The sequence below is a fragment of the Homalodisca vitripennis genome, chromosome 5 (assembly GCF_021130785.1).
Source record: "Homalodisca vitripennis isolate AUS2020 chromosome 5, UT_GWSS_2.1, whole genome shotgun sequence".
NCBI lineage: Eukaryota > Metazoa > Arthropoda > Insecta > Hemiptera > Cicadellidae > Homalodisca > Homalodisca vitripennis.
Genome location: NC_060211.1, coordinates 173,347,086 through 173,367,837, shown reverse-complemented (window position 1 = coordinate 173,367,837; position 20,752 = coordinate 173,347,086). Strand labels below are relative to the sequence as shown.

The following is a 20,752-nucleotide window of genomic DNA, read 5'->3' as shown; positions in this document are numbered from 1 at the left end:
ATAACTGCAGGTGTTAATTTCATTGAATTAATAATAGATTTGGTTGACAGGAATGAAAAAAGTTATTGGAATCTTCCTTGACTATTCCAAAGCATTTGACAGTGTGTCCCACGATGAATTACTTAAGGTACTTTACCAATTTAAATATTAAGAGTAAGGAACATGAATGGTTCAAATCATATTTAAAAAAACCGACAACAATGTATTCAAATTCAAAATAGTTTTAGTTATTTAAACAGCAAATATAAATATACACAAAATTTTTATTCAATATCTTCCAAACTATAAAACATGGTTGTCCCACAGGGATCTATACTTGGCCCTCTTCTATTTCTTTGCTATTTAAAGGGGTTGCGGGTGTGATACAGGTGGATGGGTCAGTGTGTCTCTACGCTGATGATACCAACATCACAATTTCAGGTAAAAGTCAAGAAGAAATTGAGCTTAAATCATCTCTAAGTCTTACAACTGTAAAAGAATATTCAGACACTAAAAATCTCCTAATAAATATAAATAAATCGAATTTTATTTCATTCTGTACAAAACAAACTAGATCAAAATTAAAGCAAATATTTATCTAGAAAATTCAAAAACTGAATCAAGTAGAAAATTCAAAATTTCTTGGACTAATATTGGACCAACACTTAAGTTGGGATAAACATGTTGACCATGTAGTAAATAAAATGTCCTCTGGTCTATACGCTCTACGACAAATGTCAAGGGTATGTAATATTGAAACCTTGAAAAACTATTTATTTTGCACTAATCAATTCACACATGTCTTATGGTATAAGCATGTATGGAGCTACAACAACAAAAAAATCTAGACCGAATTCTTCACCAACAAAAAAAGCTATTAGAATAATGTTAAATTTGGAACGAAATGAATCTGTCAAACAGCAATTTTTCTAAATTAAGAATCCTTTACTGTATATGGTCTATATATTTTTCAAAACTATAATGCTTGTGAAATCAAATGAAGATTAGTATACCTAAATTAGGAGCAAATCATGATTATAACACTCGCCATAGAAATTATCCATCAATCCCAAAACATAACTTAGAACTTTTTAATAAAAAACCCACTGCTATAGGATCCAAATTCTTGTTATTTCTTCCAAAAACATTTCTAAAAATTTCACAAATTAGCATATTTAAACAAAGTTAAAATCATTTTTAATTGAAAAATCAGTATACTCATTTAAAGAATATTTTTGAGGTAACTTAGTTCATCCAACAATTTAGTAGTTGATATGACATATTGTAAATAGTAGCAGAATTGTAAAATCATTTCAATAACATTTTGAGGCAAACTGCTTTATTTAATGATTTATTTAATCAATAAATGGATATTGTAATGTAATGGTTGACGCTATTCTGTATTTATACTGTATGTGTACATTGTATGAGTCTTGAATAAAGTTGAATTGAATTGAATTGAATATGTGTAAATTTTTTTTCTGTACAATTGTTTGTCTCTCTCCGCCCACAGGACATCTCGGAGAATAAAATGAGCTAATAGATCTGAAATTTTGCATGGGACCTCAGCAAAGCGTGTTACGTGACACATGATGTGGCGTATCCTTACCTTGTTGTATAGAAAACTAAATGATAACATGTAATTGCAGTTGCACTGCTGCGGCGTAACGAGCTTCACGGACTGGCGAGGAGTCATCCCTGACAGCTGCTGTAGGGATCTGGCAGGCAAGGTAATACATATATTCTTCTTCTTACTTTTTTCCAGATGTCATGTAATGTTTTTGTGGGTTTCTTTCTAAAAATGGCATTTTTACTTTTACTTTTGTATTAACCCTCCCTTTCCTTCAAACAAACCCTTTATATCTTGGTTAGAGAGCCAAATAATTAATGTTTTAAAAATTACAACATCCGATTACATTTATTTTATTAACTAATTTAAGTTCAGTCACTTTAGACTATTCTCTAAAAGTTCTTAAACATTTTTAGGATAAACCAGAAAATCCGTTATATGTACTCATTGGAAGTCAATGAGACAAATTTATATCATCACACTCAGTAAATTGCTTTTGATTAAACTTAAATTTTAGTTTCAGTCCCCTGTTGACACTAGAAATTTTAATTTTACTAACTGAATTTTATTTAATCAATAATTACTCGTACTTTTAAGGAATTGTGATGCTTATTTTGATGCATCTCGCTCCAATTGTCCAATCTCATGAGCCTCAGATATGCATATTGTGAGTGCTCACATGTCCTCTGAGGTGAAATGTTGATTCATCACTGAACATGACATGATCCAGACTTCATTGTCTTGCAACATTTTTTGCTAAATTGGCACATAAACTATAGTCTGCAGGCTGCAACAACTGTAAATGATAAGGACATAGTTATAAACATTTCTGAAAAACTTTCAAAACAGTCGTCACTGGAATTGCTAATTCACAAGTAGCCATCTGAGCTGAATTCTGTGGGTTTTGCGTGAAAGTCTCTCTCACTCGCTCAACACTCTCTTTACTAACCATTGGTTGTCCCGTACTCTTTCCTTTGCAAAGGCACCCGATATCTTGAAGCTGATGATACCATCTATGGATGTTATTACAACATGGAGGATCACAACCGAACTTTATACGGAACGCAAGTTGCACAGTTATTACAGATTTGGTCTTTGCAAACTGCAGAATATAAAAAGCCTTTTGTTCACAAGTTGCCAATTTTGTTACTAGCAGTTTCTAACCGATGGCAGAAGAAACATTTTGTCCGCATGCGCACAGGTGACAACAAACAAAACAGTTGGCAGTAGCGTAGCCAGAAATTTCGTTCGGGGGGTCCGAAACCGGGGGATCCGGGGGACGTTTTGTGTGTTATTTGCCAATGAATTCACTGGTAAAAGGTAAATACCAAAAATATGGAGCTTTAGTAACTACGCCTTATAGAAAGTGGAAAGAAGTAATAGGCAAATTAAACTCTCACAGCAACTCTAGTACCACAAATTTTCTTGTATAGCTACAGAAACTTTACGAAGTTCGATTCTGGCCAAGTAGAAAGCACCAAAGTGATGTTGGATTCACTGGATAAGAAATAAAAAGATCAAAACAGAGCTTCACCTCAAGCGTATAATTGACTCAAACTATATTCTGTGGAGAAAATGAAATACTCCTTCGGGGACATTGGGCCACTGGGTGACGGCCGAAAACCCTTTATAAAAGAAGGGCGATTTTTTGAGCGTTGCTCGGGTACAGATCAAACTAAACGGTCGGAAAATGCACCGGAAAAACTCTACTGATTAGAAGTTTGGCCACTTTGGATTTCACTGATTTGGGGGTATTTATGAATGAGTTATAATGACGATTTTTTTGTATCATTACACTGTAGACGAGTTAATTATCGGAAAAAATCACTTTCGGTCGGAAATAAAATACACCTGAAGAACTTCAACTACTTCGGACTTCGGTTTGTTGAGGTAAACGTGGTATTCTTTTATTGAGTTAGGACGACGATTTTTTGTTATCATTAAACTGTACTCGACTACCTATATAATTATCGAGAAAAAAATCACTTCCGCCGGTCGGTAAATACCAAAGAAAAACTCTCTACTGATTCGTTTTGACGATTTTGGATTTCACTGGTTGAGTGGTTGAGGTAAAAGTAGTACTTATAATTATGTTAGGACATTGAATTTAGAGATTAATTCAACGCCGACTAATAAATATATAATTATCGAGAAAAAAAAACAAAAAATAATCACTTCCGATCGGAAAATGAAATAATACCTCAGTCAGTGAAATCCAAAGTAGTTCGGAACTTCTTATCAGTAGAGTTTTTCGGTGTATTATCTGACATAAAGCGATTTTTTTTTCAATTTTTATTTGATAATTATATAGATATAGTCGGCGTTCAATTGATACCTAAAATCAATGTTCTAACATAATTCTAAGTACCACTTTTATCCTCAACACTCAACCAGTGAAACCCAAAATCGTCAAAATCTGAATTCAGTAGAGCTTTTCCTCGGTATATTCCGACCGGAGGTAATAATAATACTTTTTATTGTGTCAACAATAATAAAAATTGCATACAATCGTCAAATTAAATTATTTAGATATATGTATATCTATTGCCCCCATTCATACCCGTTCATACGCAGTCCACACTTATTCCTAAGACTGATACATACTTACAGCCATAGGTTTTAAAATCTTCTAAATTTTTACCACCAGAAATAGAGGATGATCGAATTACTTTAAATTTCTTCCCAGCGGCTCATCTTAAAATCTTCCACTGAATAAAACACCCTCGACACCAAAAAGAGTCTCAATCGAGCTTTAAATTTTGTTGGTTCATTCAAATTTTTGATTTCATCAGGGAGCTTGTTGATCAGCTTAACACCAACCTCGGATGGCAAACGTTTAAATGCGGCTGTTCTGTGCGGATGTAACCGAAGGTTGTCCCTGCCTCTTGTCCCGTATTGATATACGTCCCTGCCCCCGGACGAACTCGCACTTAAATCGGCAGAACAGGGCGACATCGAGGATGTAAGAGACAGGGCAAAGTTAGCAATCCAAGCTCCCTAAAGGCATCTCTGCATGAATTTCGGGATTTCAATTTTGAAATGATGCGGGACAGCTTTCTTTTGACTTCTAAATACTCCCTCAAATTTGTATTTAGAACAGCTGCCCCATAGCCTCAACTCGTACATTAGATGGGGGTGTACAGGGCCGAAGTAGGCCATTTTTAGTACATCCCGGGAGCAAAATTTTGAAAGGTTCCGTAGAGCATAAATGCCTGAAGAAACCGTTGAGCAGGTACTTTCAATGTGATTGTCTCAAGTCAGACTTCGATTAAGGTACATTCCGAGGAACTTGGTGGAATCAGTTTCCTCTATGAGGACATCGTCCGCCATCACAGCAGCGCGATCCTCAATCTCTCTTTGCCGCAAACAGAAATTTAGTGCATTTGATTTGGAGTTGTTGGTCCTCAGATTTAATTTAGAAAAAAATTGAATAGGTACATGAATTCAGTTCTAAAAAGGAAATGATTTCTAATTCATGTTTTGTTGGAGCTTTAATGCAGAGCGTTGTATTGTCAACATACTGGACCATTTTTCCCTCTCAGGAGCGATGAGTTCCGCCTGCTGATGTACACAAGGAACAAGACTGGTCCAAGTATAGATCCCTGTGGGACTCCCATAGGAAGAAAGTCGCTAATTTAAAATGATTTAATTGTTTTTTTTTTCTCGATAATTATATATGTATTAGTCGGCGTTGAATTCATACCTAAAATCACCGTCCTAACATAATCCTAAGTACCACTTTTTACCTCAACCACTCAACCAATGAAATCCAAAATCGGCAAAACTTGAATCTGTAGAGAGCTTTTCTTCGGTATTTTACCGACCGGAAAGTGATTTTTTTTTCTCAATAATTATATAGGTATGGTGTACAGTTTAGTGATAACAAAAAATCGCCGCCTAACTCAATCGAAAAACCCCACGTTTTACCTCAATCATTTAAGTCCAAAGTAGTTGAAATTCTAATCAGTAGAGATTTTCAAGTGTATTTTCCGACCGAAAGTGATTTTTTCGATAATTATATACACGTTTACAGTTTAATGACACCTAAAATCAACGTCTTAACTTAATTCTATGTAGTCACTTTTACGTCCCCACGACGAATTTGAACGAAGTGGTCGCTAATTTAAACTGTTCGCCGTGTTACGGTTCAGGTTACTTTGCGACGTCACGTGACCGCGCCCTATAGAAATACCGTGATTACACTACACTATCTGAAAGACCGAGCCCAAAAGTATCGTTTGATACTTTATGATTTAAACGAAAGGACAATTATATTTTTAACAATGGTCACTTCAGTGAAATCAATCAATTTAATGTTTGTAGACAAGAGTAATGATAACTGTCCTTTTGTCTCCTGCTCCATGCTTTATTTTTTAATATGTCTTAAAATTTCGGGGGGGGGTCCGGACCCCCTGGACCCCCCCCTTCGCTACGCCACTGACTGTTGGAATTGTTCGTTGATTTGATGTATGAATTATAATTTTAAGTTATATTTAAAACAAGCTGCAAAGCGTTAAAACCCCAATATTTATTTATAAACACCCACTATAGTATGGTCGGTTTGAACAAATAGTATACTGTGAATAAAAGTAGATACACTTCATATTATCATAATAGATGGTAGCAGAAACAAGTCAGAAAGTCCTTTGTGAAATCCAAATTGATATTATATCTTAGATAAGCACCACACTTTCATGAAGTTTGGCGTTTATGTTGTTTTAGTTGTATAATTTAATGGAAAAAATAGTGAAATTTCTGAAATTAATTTTGTTAGCTATTTGGAAGTTGAAAATTAAAAGTTTTAATTTGTTATTTCTAACTTGATTTAAAAATCTCCGAGGATTATGAGCTGAGGTAGATGGTGATGTTTTGATATCCAAGAAATGGTGAATCCATTTGTTGTAAGGTTTTTGTATTCCAATGTTTCATCACGGAAAACAAAGTCGGTGATGTGTATTTGTTTTGTCAAAATGCAAATAAAGTTTTTCGTTGGATATTGACAAAGAGACAATAGACAATACACAATAGACAATAGACTTTATTTACATAATCTTGGAGATTAGCATTAGCGTCAAGTTACAAATCATTAAAAAATGTTACAGATTTTTCTGAAAGTTATCAGTTTTGAGATCGACCTGTTTTATTCAGATATTCTTCTAGTGAGTAAAAAGGATTCTTCAGTAGCCAGTTTGTTAATTGTTTCTTTAGCTTCTGGGGGGGCACATTCTTCAGGTTCTCTGGTAGAAGATTAAAAAGTTTTGCACCAATGTATGATGGTTTCTTGCTGTATAGAGTGCGGTGGCGAGGAGGTAGGGCAAAGTTTGCTGCATGCCTGGTGTAGTGATGGTGGATATCTCTGTGTCTTTGTTGTTCTGTAGAGACTGTGTGCAGGATGACCTCTTGTATGTATAGTGACACCACTGTGAGAATGTTTTGCTCGACAAATGCCGCTCGGCAGCTCTCTCTTTGCTCGAGCCCTGCCAGAGATCTTATAGCTTTCTTTTGTTGAATGAGGACTCTATCCAGGTTTGTTGCAGACGTTCCTCCCCAGGTTGCTATGCCGAACCTTAAATGGGTTTCAAGGAAGGCATAGTAGGCGGTCTTTGCTGCCTCTGGCGTGCTTATTTGACGGAGTCTACGGATCAGAAAAGCTCCTGAGCTGATCTTCCTACATAGTAGATCTATGTGTGTCTTCCATGAGAGGTCGGAGTCGATTGTGACGCCCAGGTACTTTGTGTTGGTTTTATACTCATGTAATCTGCCTACTGATGTTTCTGTGTTTTTTAATCTAGTGTTAAAAATTATTTGTACAGTTTTATCAACATTAAGGACTAGGTTGTTTGGAGCGCAGTACTCTTTGGTCCGGTTAAGAGCTCTTTCGGTATTTGTGGTGAGTGACTCACTGTCGTTTTCTGCGAGTGTGATAACTGTGTCATCTGCGTACATTACAGTGTGACAGGGCCCTTGTAGGTACGTTGGTAGGTCATTTGTCAATAGGATGAATAGTATTGGCCCCAGGACAGATCCTTGTGGTACTCCTCGTTTTACTTCCAGCAGATCAGATTGGACCCTTTCTGATGAGTTATTAACAGTATGTCGCAGCTCTACGAGTTGTTTTCTATCACTCAGATAGCTAAGAAACCATTTTGCTGATTGTCCATTTATTCCCAGTGCTTTTAATTTTTCTATCAGGCAGGTATGACTTATGCAGTCGAACACCTTGCTGAAATCTAGAAAAAGACTGGTGACCATATGGCCTTCCTCTAACATGTCTATAATGTGCTCGACGAGTTGTATTATGGCCGTGGCTGTTGATTTGCCCTTTAGGAAGCCATGCTGCTGGTTTGTGAGTAGTTTATTTTGGTTCAGATAGTGTAGAAGTTGTTCCAGTACAATTTTTTCTATGACTTTAGAAAAAGTTGGTATGAGAGAGATAGGGCGGTAGCTATTAGTTTCTGTTCTTGGTCCTTTTTTGTACTTGGGATATATCTTGGAGATTTTTAGTTTGTCTGGAAAAATGCCTTGCTGCAGGGATTTATTTATAATGTTGGTCAGCGGCATGGTTAGTTCGTTTTTGCAGTCTTTGGTCAGCTTGGCAGATATATCATCAATGCCGGCGGAGGTTTTTGGCTTAAGGGTATCTATAGTTTTCTGCACCTGTGTTTCTGTTATTTGTTGAAATTTGAAACTATTGTTCGTTATTGGGGTTTTGTAGTTGGTAGTACTATTTGGGTTGATGTTTTTGTTAATGTATATTGAGAGTGGTTAATGTATATTTTGGAGACAAGTTGTAGATCTGAATTTGTTGTAATGTGCTTTTTTTTATTTAAAAGTGATTTGTAATTTAATATAACTTGCCAGGAAACGGATATGCTTCAAAGATTTCTGACACAATGAAGTCAAATGAGTCTATTATTATTTTACAAGCATTCCTTGCAAGCTTGTCTAGATTCTGTAAGAGCTCTAATAGCATTTTTAACACGTTGACTGCGGCAGACATCTCAAGCCACATAGGCAGAGTGAGAGTACCTAAGATCACTCATTTAGAGCCGCAATGAATGTGTTTTTTGTGATATGAAGCAAAAACTTGCGCAGCAGATGTGACAAGTATGAATAAAAAATAAATATTAAATCTGCAGTTTGAATGCTAAAGTTGGAGTACATCTGCTTTATTTACTCCTACATATTGATGATTTTCTTCATCAATCCTGGAAGCCTTTATCAGAAATCCTGAAATGCACACCTGTTTTAAGGGATTTTACAGACTTAATTTGTAATAAAAAAATATTAATCTCTTTAGATATAGTCTGTATATTATGTTATATACCATTTTTCTTATCAAAATTTATAGAATCAAATTATATAAGCTTTTTTATTAGTGGCTTCTAAAAGTTATCAGTAAAATAAAAAAATCTTACTTATATAAAAGTATTTAAATGTTAATAAAATATTAATATACAAAATCCAGAATAGGGAAATCTTAGCAAATGTAATCCTGACAGTAGAAATATAGGTTCTTTTCCGTTAATTCACTACCATTAGTTTTATGGTCTGGAATTCCGTTAATTCACTACCAATGATGTTTGTACTTAAATTAGATTAAATTTTGGTTTTCTTTAGCCAATTGTGTTAGTTAATAATAGTAAATACCTGGAATGAAGTGATTTAAATAGCATCTAAAAAACATTTTACACGCCTTCATATGTTTTATTTATAATTCAAAAGGATACAAATAATCCAAAACTATTGCCTGTAATGAAACCTGCGTTAGTTCTGTCTGAGTTTTTTGTGTGTAATCAATCATGGCGTTATTGATCTGGGCTTGGACTTTACAAGCTCGAGTTAATTTTTTTCTAAAAGAGCAAGCAGCGGGCAAGCATCGCGTGATCTGAGTTTTGAATAGGCAAGCTAGGGTCTTTTGTTACTAAAGTAATAGAGATATTATTTATATACACCGGGGGAAATTTCTGGCAATGTTTCTTTTTTTGGAATTAACGGAATTCCAGACCATAAAACTAATGGTAGTGAATTAACGGAAAAGAACCGAAATATATAATGTTACAAGGTTTTAATTTGTTGTTAACAGTCTACATTTTCAAGGAAAACCCGCAAAGTCAAATTGTATGGACATTTACTGTTGTTCGGTCATGTAATTAAAAAAATAAAGATCATGCAATATATTGTGTTTTTATTACCTTTCCACAGTAATAATAACTTATGGCCTTTTCATTCATGTAGTCTAAAATTGGATGTCACCCTTAATAATATGACCTGTAAAATGATTTTAACCGGAGATTACAGGTTGCCATAATTTGTGCTCATGGCACTTTTGAAACAACTAGGTCATAAAAAATTATGACGATGGACACTTGAAGAACTAAACATTAGTTTATTGGAATAATTTCCCCTTTTTCATTTTCATTAGCTTGTTTTTAAGGTTTCTAAGAACAATCATAAACAAATTAAATTTATTTAAAATTATGGCCGTTTTAAAAATGTTCAATTTTCAGAAACTGCCTTGCAAGTCATTCCAGTCGGATGGAAACATCTACACAGATGGATGTCTTCGTGCGGCTGAAGTGTTCGTCAAAGACCACGCTTCTGTGATTGGAGGAGCAGCTATTACAGTGTCTTGTCTCATGGTAACGTAATATTTTGTGTTTTAGTTCACCAATCTTAACCATTTTAGTAACTTCCCTTAAGACCTCACCATCTTGAACTGACTTCGAGTTACACCTGTTGTTAACTATGGGCAATTTCAACCGCGTCCTGGGTATGCAGAAAAGGGCAATCAGAGTAATAGCAGGCTTAAGTCCAAGACAAAGCTGTAGAGATGTTTTCAAGAACCTGAACATCCTGACGGTCACTTCCATCTACATCCTAGATACTGTCCTTTACTGTGTGACCAAAGACCCCCCTAAACAAAGTGACGTGCATGAATACAACACCAGATATGCAGGAAACTATGTGCTGCCAGGTCACAGAACAGCCATGTATGAAAGGAAACCATTGTATGCAGGAGTGAAGATGCTAAACAAGATACCAGACCACTTGAAGGCTGGAGGCCCTGTGCTGATGAAGAGGAAGCTACAGAGATGGCTGCTAGACAAGGCTTTCTACACCCTAAATGAATTCTTTACTTGGGGAGACCCCACATAACACTGAAGAAGCTTTGTACCTATTATACTAATTTGACTTAAATTTGACGCTGTAACATTTCTTGAAGAAATTGTAATAAAGGATATTGTCTATTGTCTATTGTCTAATAGACTAGTTTTCCGTTGCTTCTAAATGACCAAAGTCTTTAGTATCACTACTTGACAAATGGACTATGGTTGAAACTGTATGATTAACGTACACAATTTGTTTAGAGTAATTGTGTTTTATCAAGATAGGTTTTTTAAACCAACAAAATAAAAGAATATGATGGAAAACAAACATTTGCGTTATAAAATCATCATTTTCGTTATGGTGGAAATAAAAATCTTTTAAACTTGTTTACAATGTTCAGTTAGTGCAGGGTGCATTCCTATAATATTTATAAGAAATTATTTAAACTTCCGCCCATTTGTTTCCTACACATAATGTTTTAATATAAGAGAAGTCTATTGCATAGCTGTACAAAATGGCGGTTTATCTTCTTCACTATATCTGGTGTCGATTGTTGGAGTTTTTCTATTGTAACTAATTAAAAAAGATGTTATCAGCAAGCATATGTTTATAGATTCAAACCACTACCATTTTGTATAGATTGGACCGTTTGAGGCTGAATTTGTGGCATTGTATTCTCAAATCAGAGTCCTTTAATTTGATGTAGGCCTACTATTCAATCTATGACCCCATTTAAGATTTTCTTATGACTCCATGAGGGCCGTCCACTGATATGGTAAAACGTACAATAATTGCATGAAAAAATAGATATTTATATAGTATTGATGTGTAAAGTTACTTTATCTTCAATGGCTGAAAAATTTAAAAACGTGTCGTTTTTTAAACTTTAATAGCTGTAGGCTCCTAAATGAGTAAGTTGAAAGAAATTTTCCAAGGTTAAGATAATGTTTTAAAATTTGGTATCATATCCAAAAATTGCAAGAAAATACAGGGTGTCCCTCAAAAAATGTTAAAGTCGGCCACCATTATGGAAAGTAGTGGCCAAATTTTAAATTCAAAAATCATATTCTTAATTGCCACTAAAAAGTAGGTGAGGTCCCAATTTAAACTTACTGGTAAATTTAGTAGTTTTTAGATACTCCTGATGGCATATAGCCTATAAAGTTGACACTCTGTATTATTAATACTATGAATTTTAAGTAGTATGGATTAGATTATAATTTCAATTTTGTTTCAGATATTTGGACTGATCTTTGCGTTTATCCTGTTCAAAGTCATATGAGAAGAAGAAAAAGTCTACTGAGGTTGCTGTGAGCTGGAAAAAAATAAATCAGCAATGTTATTCTAGTAATGCGGCAAAAAGACTAGGACTTAGGTTAAGAAAAATGTCTGAAAAGCAATCTCACAATCAACATTTAAAATTGAATTGGAATATATTGTGTGTTGTTGGTAATATGGACAAATTCAAAATATTGTTTCTTGACTATTTATCTATATTGTAATCTTACTTTTTGTAAGATATATATGTGAGTGTATTTCTTTTTGGTAAACTTATAAAAAGATTACCAAAATTTTAAAATCTATTTTGAGGTTTGCTAAAAGAGTTATGGTGCTTATAACAACTGGTTGTACTTGTTTTATATTCACTGACCTATTTCTTAATATAATTATTTTGTGACATCATTACTTTAGATAAAAGGATCACAAGACCAATCTTCAATTTAAAATATTTTTAATTACCGGTACACATTTCCAAAAAATTAAGAATGTACCAAAATCAAGGAGTGTAACTTTCCATGAAAAAAGGGGTAAGAAAGTTTTCCCCCAGAACATTTTAATAATATGAAGTATCTTAACAGTGTTTATGCATTTATAAGGTTCAGGGAAAATTTAGTGTGCAAACCAAAAGAGAGTATATATTTATATAAAACCAACAAGCAGAATTCGAGCAACTATAAACCAAATTTTATGCTTGTAAGGCACTTGTAAATGCCTGTAAATTTAAAAATTGTGATATATCTATTACAATACAAAATTTGTTGAAGGGAATTGACATAATTATGATTATGGTATAAAATATAAACATTCAAAACAAACCTCAAAAGTTTTTAATTATACTAATAATTTTTTTATGTTTTACTCGTGCATAAGTGCAATTTTACAATGTATAGTACTTGTAAATGTATAGTTTTAGTTTTTGTAAATATGATTGTTTTTAATGTTAGCATAGCTAATTATTCTAAAATCACAAGTTAAATTATTCTGCATCCATCGAATTATTGTGATTTATAAAATATTACCCATACAAGTATCATAAATTATATAGGTTTAGAGGAAATCTTCACATTAATAATAATATTTTTTTTAATATAAGCTATATTGTAACCTAGAATGTCACTGGTAGCTAGATTTTCCTTGAAACAGTGAAGAAATACTAAATAATTGTTGTTAAGAAAAAAATAGAATATTGTTATGAAACTATTTTGACTACTACAAACTGTTTGCCTATAGCTACTTATTAGGCAATATATTCAACATAAATAATAAGGTTAAAAATGTAAGTTTAAATTAAACATTTATATTTCTTATTAGGTATGAACTTAAAGATGCAAACATTAATTTATGTACAGTATATAAATATTTTTATTTTGCTTATTTATGAAAGGTTTTTTTAATTTATGTGACAAAGCACTAGTATTGCCAACTGTAAAAATATGTAATAAATAGATCGAGTTTTATGCCTACTTATTTTTCTAACACACACAATAACTTTACAATTATCAATTTCTGTAATTTTTACAATGTTGTTGAATTTGTTACAGTGTTTTATTAAGTTAATTTCCTTGTGTCATTAGCCTACAGATGCCTTTATAAAGTCTTAATAGAAAAAAACGGACTGATCATCACCAGCTGTACATTTATTTCTAAATATATTTTTACATAATATGATGTTCATTATCGCTGTCGTACTGTTCCTTCACTTTCAAAAACGAATAATTTAAAGTATTTTGTAAATAGTAATATTATATTTATTGTAGATATAGCTAAGATAATAACTAGTATTAAGTTGGATAAAATTGTCTATTTGCCATGGGTTAAACAAAAGTGAGAGAATTTACTCGGAATTAATTTATTGGAAGTATTAAAAAACAATAGTTATAAAATTTCAAAAAATACAAAAGTAAGGCACACCCAAAAATTTTGTATTGCAAGTATTATTTGTGCGTATATATACGCAAGTATTGCAAGTATTATATATGTATATATATATATATATATATATATAGTATTATGTATATATATAGTATTATATATATATATATATATATATATATATATATATATACACCAGGTATATATATATAATTTCAATAAGCATTGAATCACAAAAAGTACTTGCTCCGCCAGGACAAGTATATGTATATAAACATATAGTATACACATATAATGTTTATATAAATTATATATAATCCAGAATTTATATACACTAATAACCGTCCAAGCTATCACACAATAAAACATGTTTAATTCCTTATCTGTTATATAACGAAAAACCAAAAATGATTAAAATAAATATTAAAGAATTAATTGTGTTGGTTTAATTAGCTTAAATGACATTTTTGAATTTTTAAATATTTAAATAGTGAAGATCTTGGCCATGTTTATTAAGTGGATTTTTATGTAACATAACAAGTAATTATTTTAAGTAAGTACGCACATTATTTTGTGTTTACTCTTAAACAAATTATCTAAAATAATATTTTGTACGTCTTGCTATGTATTGTACCTTAATTTTAAGAATGTTCTGTAATTGTGGGTTTTAATAGTTGTATTAGTTTTCTATAAAATGTGAAGTTTTCTTTTGTTACCATGTCAATTGTTAGTGATGTATAATAAATCGAAAGTATGTAATGAGTTCGTTTTTGCCTGTACCATTAACCCTTTTTTCCACATTCAATCTCGGACTCACGTCAATACATTCCAAATTAAAAATTCAATCTCTGTTTATAAAACAAATTTATTTTGTAATTGACATAATTAGATTATTTTAATTTACTCCAGTATAAAGTTTTTCCAATGAATTTATTTTAGCACTTACATGTGGTTTGATGAGCTGAACTTTATGCACTTATCTCAGAGCTTACATGTGCGCTTGCACACGTCACACATGCACGAGCTAGTCTTGTTAAATAGTTGTCCTCATAAATAGAAAAAAGCTTCTAAGCCCTTTGAAATGCACCAGGAGTTCCAAATAGTTTTCCTCCGTAAACCAATCACTTAGAAATAGGTAGCTTAAAATCGTAGGAAATCTTCAAACAGTGTATTAGGGTTTTCCTAAACAACCAAATTATAAATAGATTGATTTTTTTATTATAAACAATCTCATTTTTATTTTGTTCAGCACTAATTCTTATATTTCACACGCACACTGAATATTAGTAGTCACACACTTCCCTAAATACTGGTTGTTTTTACATGTGTATATCACTCTCATGTTAGTGCAGTCATTGAAGCATTATTGCTCCGAATTTTTTTACTGTGAACCGAATTGCATACAATTTTGGAATTAGGTTCATCTTACCCTTAACTTCAAAAGTGAAAATGATTTGAACTCCGCAACCACCCTGGGTGTGGTTGCCATCCCTTCTCGGGGGTGAATTGTTTTTTTTTTTCAAAATAACCTCGGATATCGATAGGGCCTAATTTTAAGCAAAAAAATCATCTATAAAGTTTTTCGAAAAATTCAATAATTTTCAAGTTATTGGCAATTGAAAATTCACAATTTTTTCACGTTTTTCATCGGTTTTTTGCAAATATCTCCAAAAATATACGTTTTATCGAAAAATTTTATAAAAACAAAATTGTAGCACGTAAAAAAATAAACAATTATGTTTTTTATATAGTATTCTAAGTGCAATAATAAGCTAGATATTACAGATCAAAGCCGTTTTTTATTTTGTCTGAAATTTAATCGATGTGGTCAATGCCATCTAGCGCCGAGCAGATGCATTTTAGGCATTCTAATAAAAAAGGGTTGTGTAGTGCTTGAAGTAAGCTTTAAAATGAGCACTATTAAAAGTCTTTATCACGTAAAATAAGTGAGCTGTATTGCAAATAAGAGGAGCATCTAATGTTTTTTCTTTTAAATCAATGGGTTTCATAAGTGCCATTTCCACCAAAATTAAAATTAATCATATTCCGCCTAGAATTAACTTTATTATGAAGAGTTTGATAGATTATATCAGTTTGGCTGCTTCAGGACACATATTTTTCAAAAAAGTCACGATTAAAAAAAATTTTAAATTTTTAAAAAACCACCTTTTTTCATAATATCTCAAAAATGACGACAGATACGTATAAAAGTGTAAGAATGAAACATTTAGGTATTTTCTGACAAAAAATTTGGTTTTTTTTGTTTTTTCTGTCAAACAAAAATTTACGGAGATATGATTGTTTAAAGAGCGCATGGCAGCGCAATCACAGCCTCTCTTAAGCCCTTTAACCCTTCACCATTTGAGAAAAAGGTTTTTTACTATATATTGCAATAAAGGATGTTGTAGCTCTCTTAATTACCTTTACAATGATTTCTTATAAATTGTGATAGCATGAAAATTGAAGGAGTTGTGGTCCAAAAACTTATCATATTTTTTTCTACTTAGTAACTGAAAATTTCGGAGTGTGAATATTTGGAGCAATGTGAAAGTATGCAGTATAATAGAGACCCAAAAATATTGTAATGTGTAGATATATACATAATATGGCTCATATATTTTGGAAACGTAGGCATGAGTACATACCAACGTTCTTATATGTATATATAACACATTTGAGTGAATTTTATATAATTTGTAAATATTTTATCCAATAAATGGCAATTCTTTACTCTAAATTAAATTATTTTTAAATATGTAATCATATATATATACAGTTTTAATTTAGGGGTAGTTTTAAGGGTAGAAAAGCTTAAGAATACGATAACTTTTCAAGAGTGTGGAATAATATTTAAATCCTTTTTATTTTATAAAAAGGGGTAGTTTTCAAGGGTTGAAAGGGGGTTAAAAATTTGATAATTATTACAGAGAATATAAAATATTACTTACTCTATACTTACATCTTTTTATGTCATACATAAAGTATTTTTTGTGATTTTTTCAATTTAGGGGTTGTTTGCAAGGGTTGTAAGATTATCAAGGGCTTGAAAATTATTTTAATATGAGGTAATTGTGTTAGAAAACACTTTACAATTTCACCACTTACTATTACACATGTTTTATAGCGATAAAATGGCTTAATGTCAATTTTTCCATTAAGGGGTTGTTTACACCCCTTAAAAATAATGGGCGGAGTTCAGATCATTTTCACTTTTGAAGTTAAGGGTAAGATGAGCCTAATTCCAAAATTTCATGCAAATCGGTTCACAGTAAAAAAATTCGGAGGTAAGACGGTATTTTTCGCTTCAATGACTGCACTATGTGTAATTGAATCGTTTATTGCAGAAACCACAAAAATTGTATAAAATGTGGGAAGAATGGCAGACCTCCTTACACCATCATGAAACTGCCCATGCTTATGCCCTAAAATGTTTGGTTTCAGTTTTACTATCTTTTCCATATCTATTTATTACATTCATGATTACATTTTTAGGACAATCTGAGTAATAGAACGGAAAACGCCACAGAGGAACGGTTATTTGAACATTAATGTAAAAAGTATAATTAACTTCTTCAAACTCAGTTCTAAGTTGGAAAATAGGAATTTTTGCTCCATAATATTTTTTCCTATAAACACATGATTTGGCAATCAACAACAAGGGTTAAAGAGATATAAACATCAATGATTTATTTATATTTAAGTCAGTAAAAAGTTTTGTTTAAACCAAAACAACAAGTAATTATCTTAAAATCAAGTATAATAATTATCAAGTAATTATTATAAAAACATATTAATTTGTCTTTTAAATGAAAAATTACAATGAAATAGGCGGGCTAAAAGCTAACAATTACACTAAATGTTATGAAATACATAATTATAGCAAATGTAAACTATAGTTTACATGGCCTTTCTAAAACAAGAATGTTTATTGTCCATCTTGAAGTCTTTTATGGAGTTTGAGACTGTAATTATTGAGTATTCATCATATTTACTAGTATCTCAAAGAGAAACAATATTTTTAATTACAATGAGTAGTTGTAGGACTTACCGTACAGTTACAGAGAAAGGTCTGTAGTACAGTCTAATCATTCTACCAGAGAAGGTCTGGTTACATCTTCGTGGCACAACCGTACAATTACAGAAAAAGAAGATATATCTCCTTTATGATACAGTCCACTCCTCAACCAGGGGCAGTCTGGCTATTTCTTGAAGGGTACAACCATAAGAGTGTTAAAATTTGAGTTCTTGATATTATCAAGTTACAGATAATAGCTACAATGAATGAAGGACGTTTACTAGGGAACACTTCCATTACCTAAATGAAATACTAGGGCTACATTAACAATATCAGAACCGTTGGTCCTCCATCAATATACTGAATGTTGTGAACTTTGGAGGGACTCCTCACCTGGAGGTTACAACAGTTCAACAATTACTTCTAGAGCACATCTGGTAATTGGTACTTGCTAATCAGTATTAACAGTGACAATGTTCTACTTCCTTTTCTATAGGGCGGCCTATTGCCATGCATTTGAGCCTCAAGGGCCTTTTGCACACCCCGGAAGCACACCATGAGGCCTACCAGTCTACGGTTTCAGCAGTTCCACAAACCGCCGAAAACGACCTATCAGATCATCCTGGGGAAATTCATCACTCTTGTCCAAACTACCAAAGATGGCGTAGCACTCCCTTGCTATTGCATGCCAATTAAAGAGCTCTACTTATAAACTTATTGTACAAACTTTTTATTGTAATGTCGGTATGTTCAAAAAATATTATCTATCAACTGGTGCAACAACGGTGTAAATCCACCAACAAACAAGCTCGGTATCAAGTATAATATGTTTACCGCAGGAAAAAGTTGGAACAAAAAAGGAGTTGACTCTTTTTTGCCCCAAGCAAACAAGCAAATAGGGAAATTTACAGAGGCATGAATACAGCTGGCACCCTGCACCTTTGATAGTTTCTGATGATAGGTGTACATCTTTAGTTTCTCAACTGGATTTGGAGGTTATATTTTAATAGATGAGTTTAAGTTGACACATTGACTGCGTCAGACACACCCTGGTGTTATTCCCGTTGTCTGAAATCCGCTACATGACTCACATCATGACTAGTGTTGCAGAGAATGTGTTAACTTGTAGCTTTTTTAAATAAAAATAGTATTAAATCATACATAATATCTACTAATAAAAACTTTTCTCTCTGTTCATGGAGTTTGATTGAAGTGAATTGAAAACATAGCTTCTCTACGTTATTAATGTGAATGTTGAGTTTGCTCCAGTTCAACTTCCTTTTAGTGCAGCATTTGGAATCTAAAACATGAGAAGAAGGTGAACTGTACAAACTCAATATTCACAGTGAATAACCCCTTCCCACTATAGCTACGTTATGTGTAGAAATCTCGGTTGTTCCACCGTGTGTATAGATCATGTCTAGAATATCGTAGTGGACTCACTTGTGCACCTGGTGAGACAATGAGAATATCTCCACCTAGATTTCATTATAAGATCTCTTCAGAAGAACATGAGTCCAGATTTCAGGAGTGAAGTCTGTTAGAGCCTCTGATTTGAGACACTGCTCTAAGAGAAAGGAGAAGTGGAGCAAACTTAACATTCTCAGTATTACTGATGCTACAAACCCTTTGGGTATTCAAGTACAAATATTCGGACATATGAAGAAACACAGAAAAATATTAACGTCCTGTTGTACTTGTAACGTGATAACCTTTAGATATCGGGATATTTGAGTTTTATTCTTGTATTTTGTATTTTCTATTAAATTAATTGTATTTAACATTAAATTGATCATCAGAAAATTTACATATCTTTGAAATATGGGTTTCCTCTGACATATATGATTGTACAGACACTCAACTTAAAATTCAAAATTTGTGAAAAATTCAAGCACATGCCAAAAAGATTATATTTTTATCATAAAACCAATAAAATATTAGTGATTTTTACAGTTTTATCTGCAGTGTTAAATGAAATAAATATTTCGCAACTTGAATTTGTATAAAGAATGTTTTTTTTCCTATTCAAAGAAGGGGGGAATATTTTGTATTTTTGGTGAGTACATGTTTTGTTATTATCTTTCATTCTTAGGTTTGTTTTATAAATAAATGATTATGTTGTTATTATAACAGAATCAGTTTATGTATAATTTTAAAACATTTATTGATTCTTACCCAAAAGTGATACACCCAAAAATGTAAAATTGTGCACACTAGAGTCCAGTATTATTAAGCAATCCTTGGGTAATGTTGTCAGTATTCCTCAGACACAAAGAAAAAGTTTGTTCTTGTATCCCAAGGGTTATAAATCATGTTGATACATATAATTGTAGTTTCTGTAGAAGTGTATACAGTAGAACCTCTTATATCCGACCATGACGGGACTGAGCCATGGTCGGAACGACTAAAAGGTCGGATATCGGGAGGAGCAAAAATGCCTTTCCCATTTAAAACATTTACAGTTTTAAATTAAATGAAAACGTGAATAAAATCTAAGCGTATATACAGTACTTTAGAATACAGTAATACATGTTTCAATTTTGTCAATCTTGGCCGTGCGGAAGTGTCCCTCTTATTTTTGAAATTTATAAACGGTATGACCGTTTCTTCTATTAACCATTATATATCTCAGTGCCTAAGACACAATTGACAGACAATTTGAAAGAGGGTCTATTATACTGCATTGATATACTACAGTGAAATACATATGTGCCCATGTACAACAGCTAGTGGTTTTTATATTCTCTAAGTTAGTTACCTCTAGCCGCATATCAGGCATCGCTGTGGGTATGTGTTACTATATCAAATGTACAAATATTACTTAATTTTACTCAGTTTTTAACCACTTTATTTACATGGCGATTTTCCTGCTATCACCATGGTTAACCATAAGTCAAATACAAATAGGCCAAATTCAATGTAGT

At 32.6% G+C, this 20,752-nt stretch overlaps 1 protein-coding gene across 1 annotated transcript in view; it reads left to right on the top strand.

Moving 5' to 3' along the window:
* Positions 1-12,719, top strand: part of LOC124363190 (CD151 antigen-like) — a 59,849-nt gene extending 47,130 nt beyond the window's left edge. Inside the window, exons 5-7 of the mRNA XM_046818343.1 lie at positions 1,629-1,709; positions 10,060-10,191; positions 11,898-12,719. Of these exons, the coding sequence (XP_046674299.1) occupies positions 1,629-1,709; positions 10,060-10,191; positions 11,898-11,942 (258 nt within the window). The 3' untranslated portion in view covers positions 11,943-12,719. The remainder of the gene's footprint in view (positions 1-1,628; positions 1,710-10,059; positions 10,192-11,897) is intronic.
* The last annotated feature ends 8,033 nt before the right edge of the window (positions 12,720-20,752 follow it).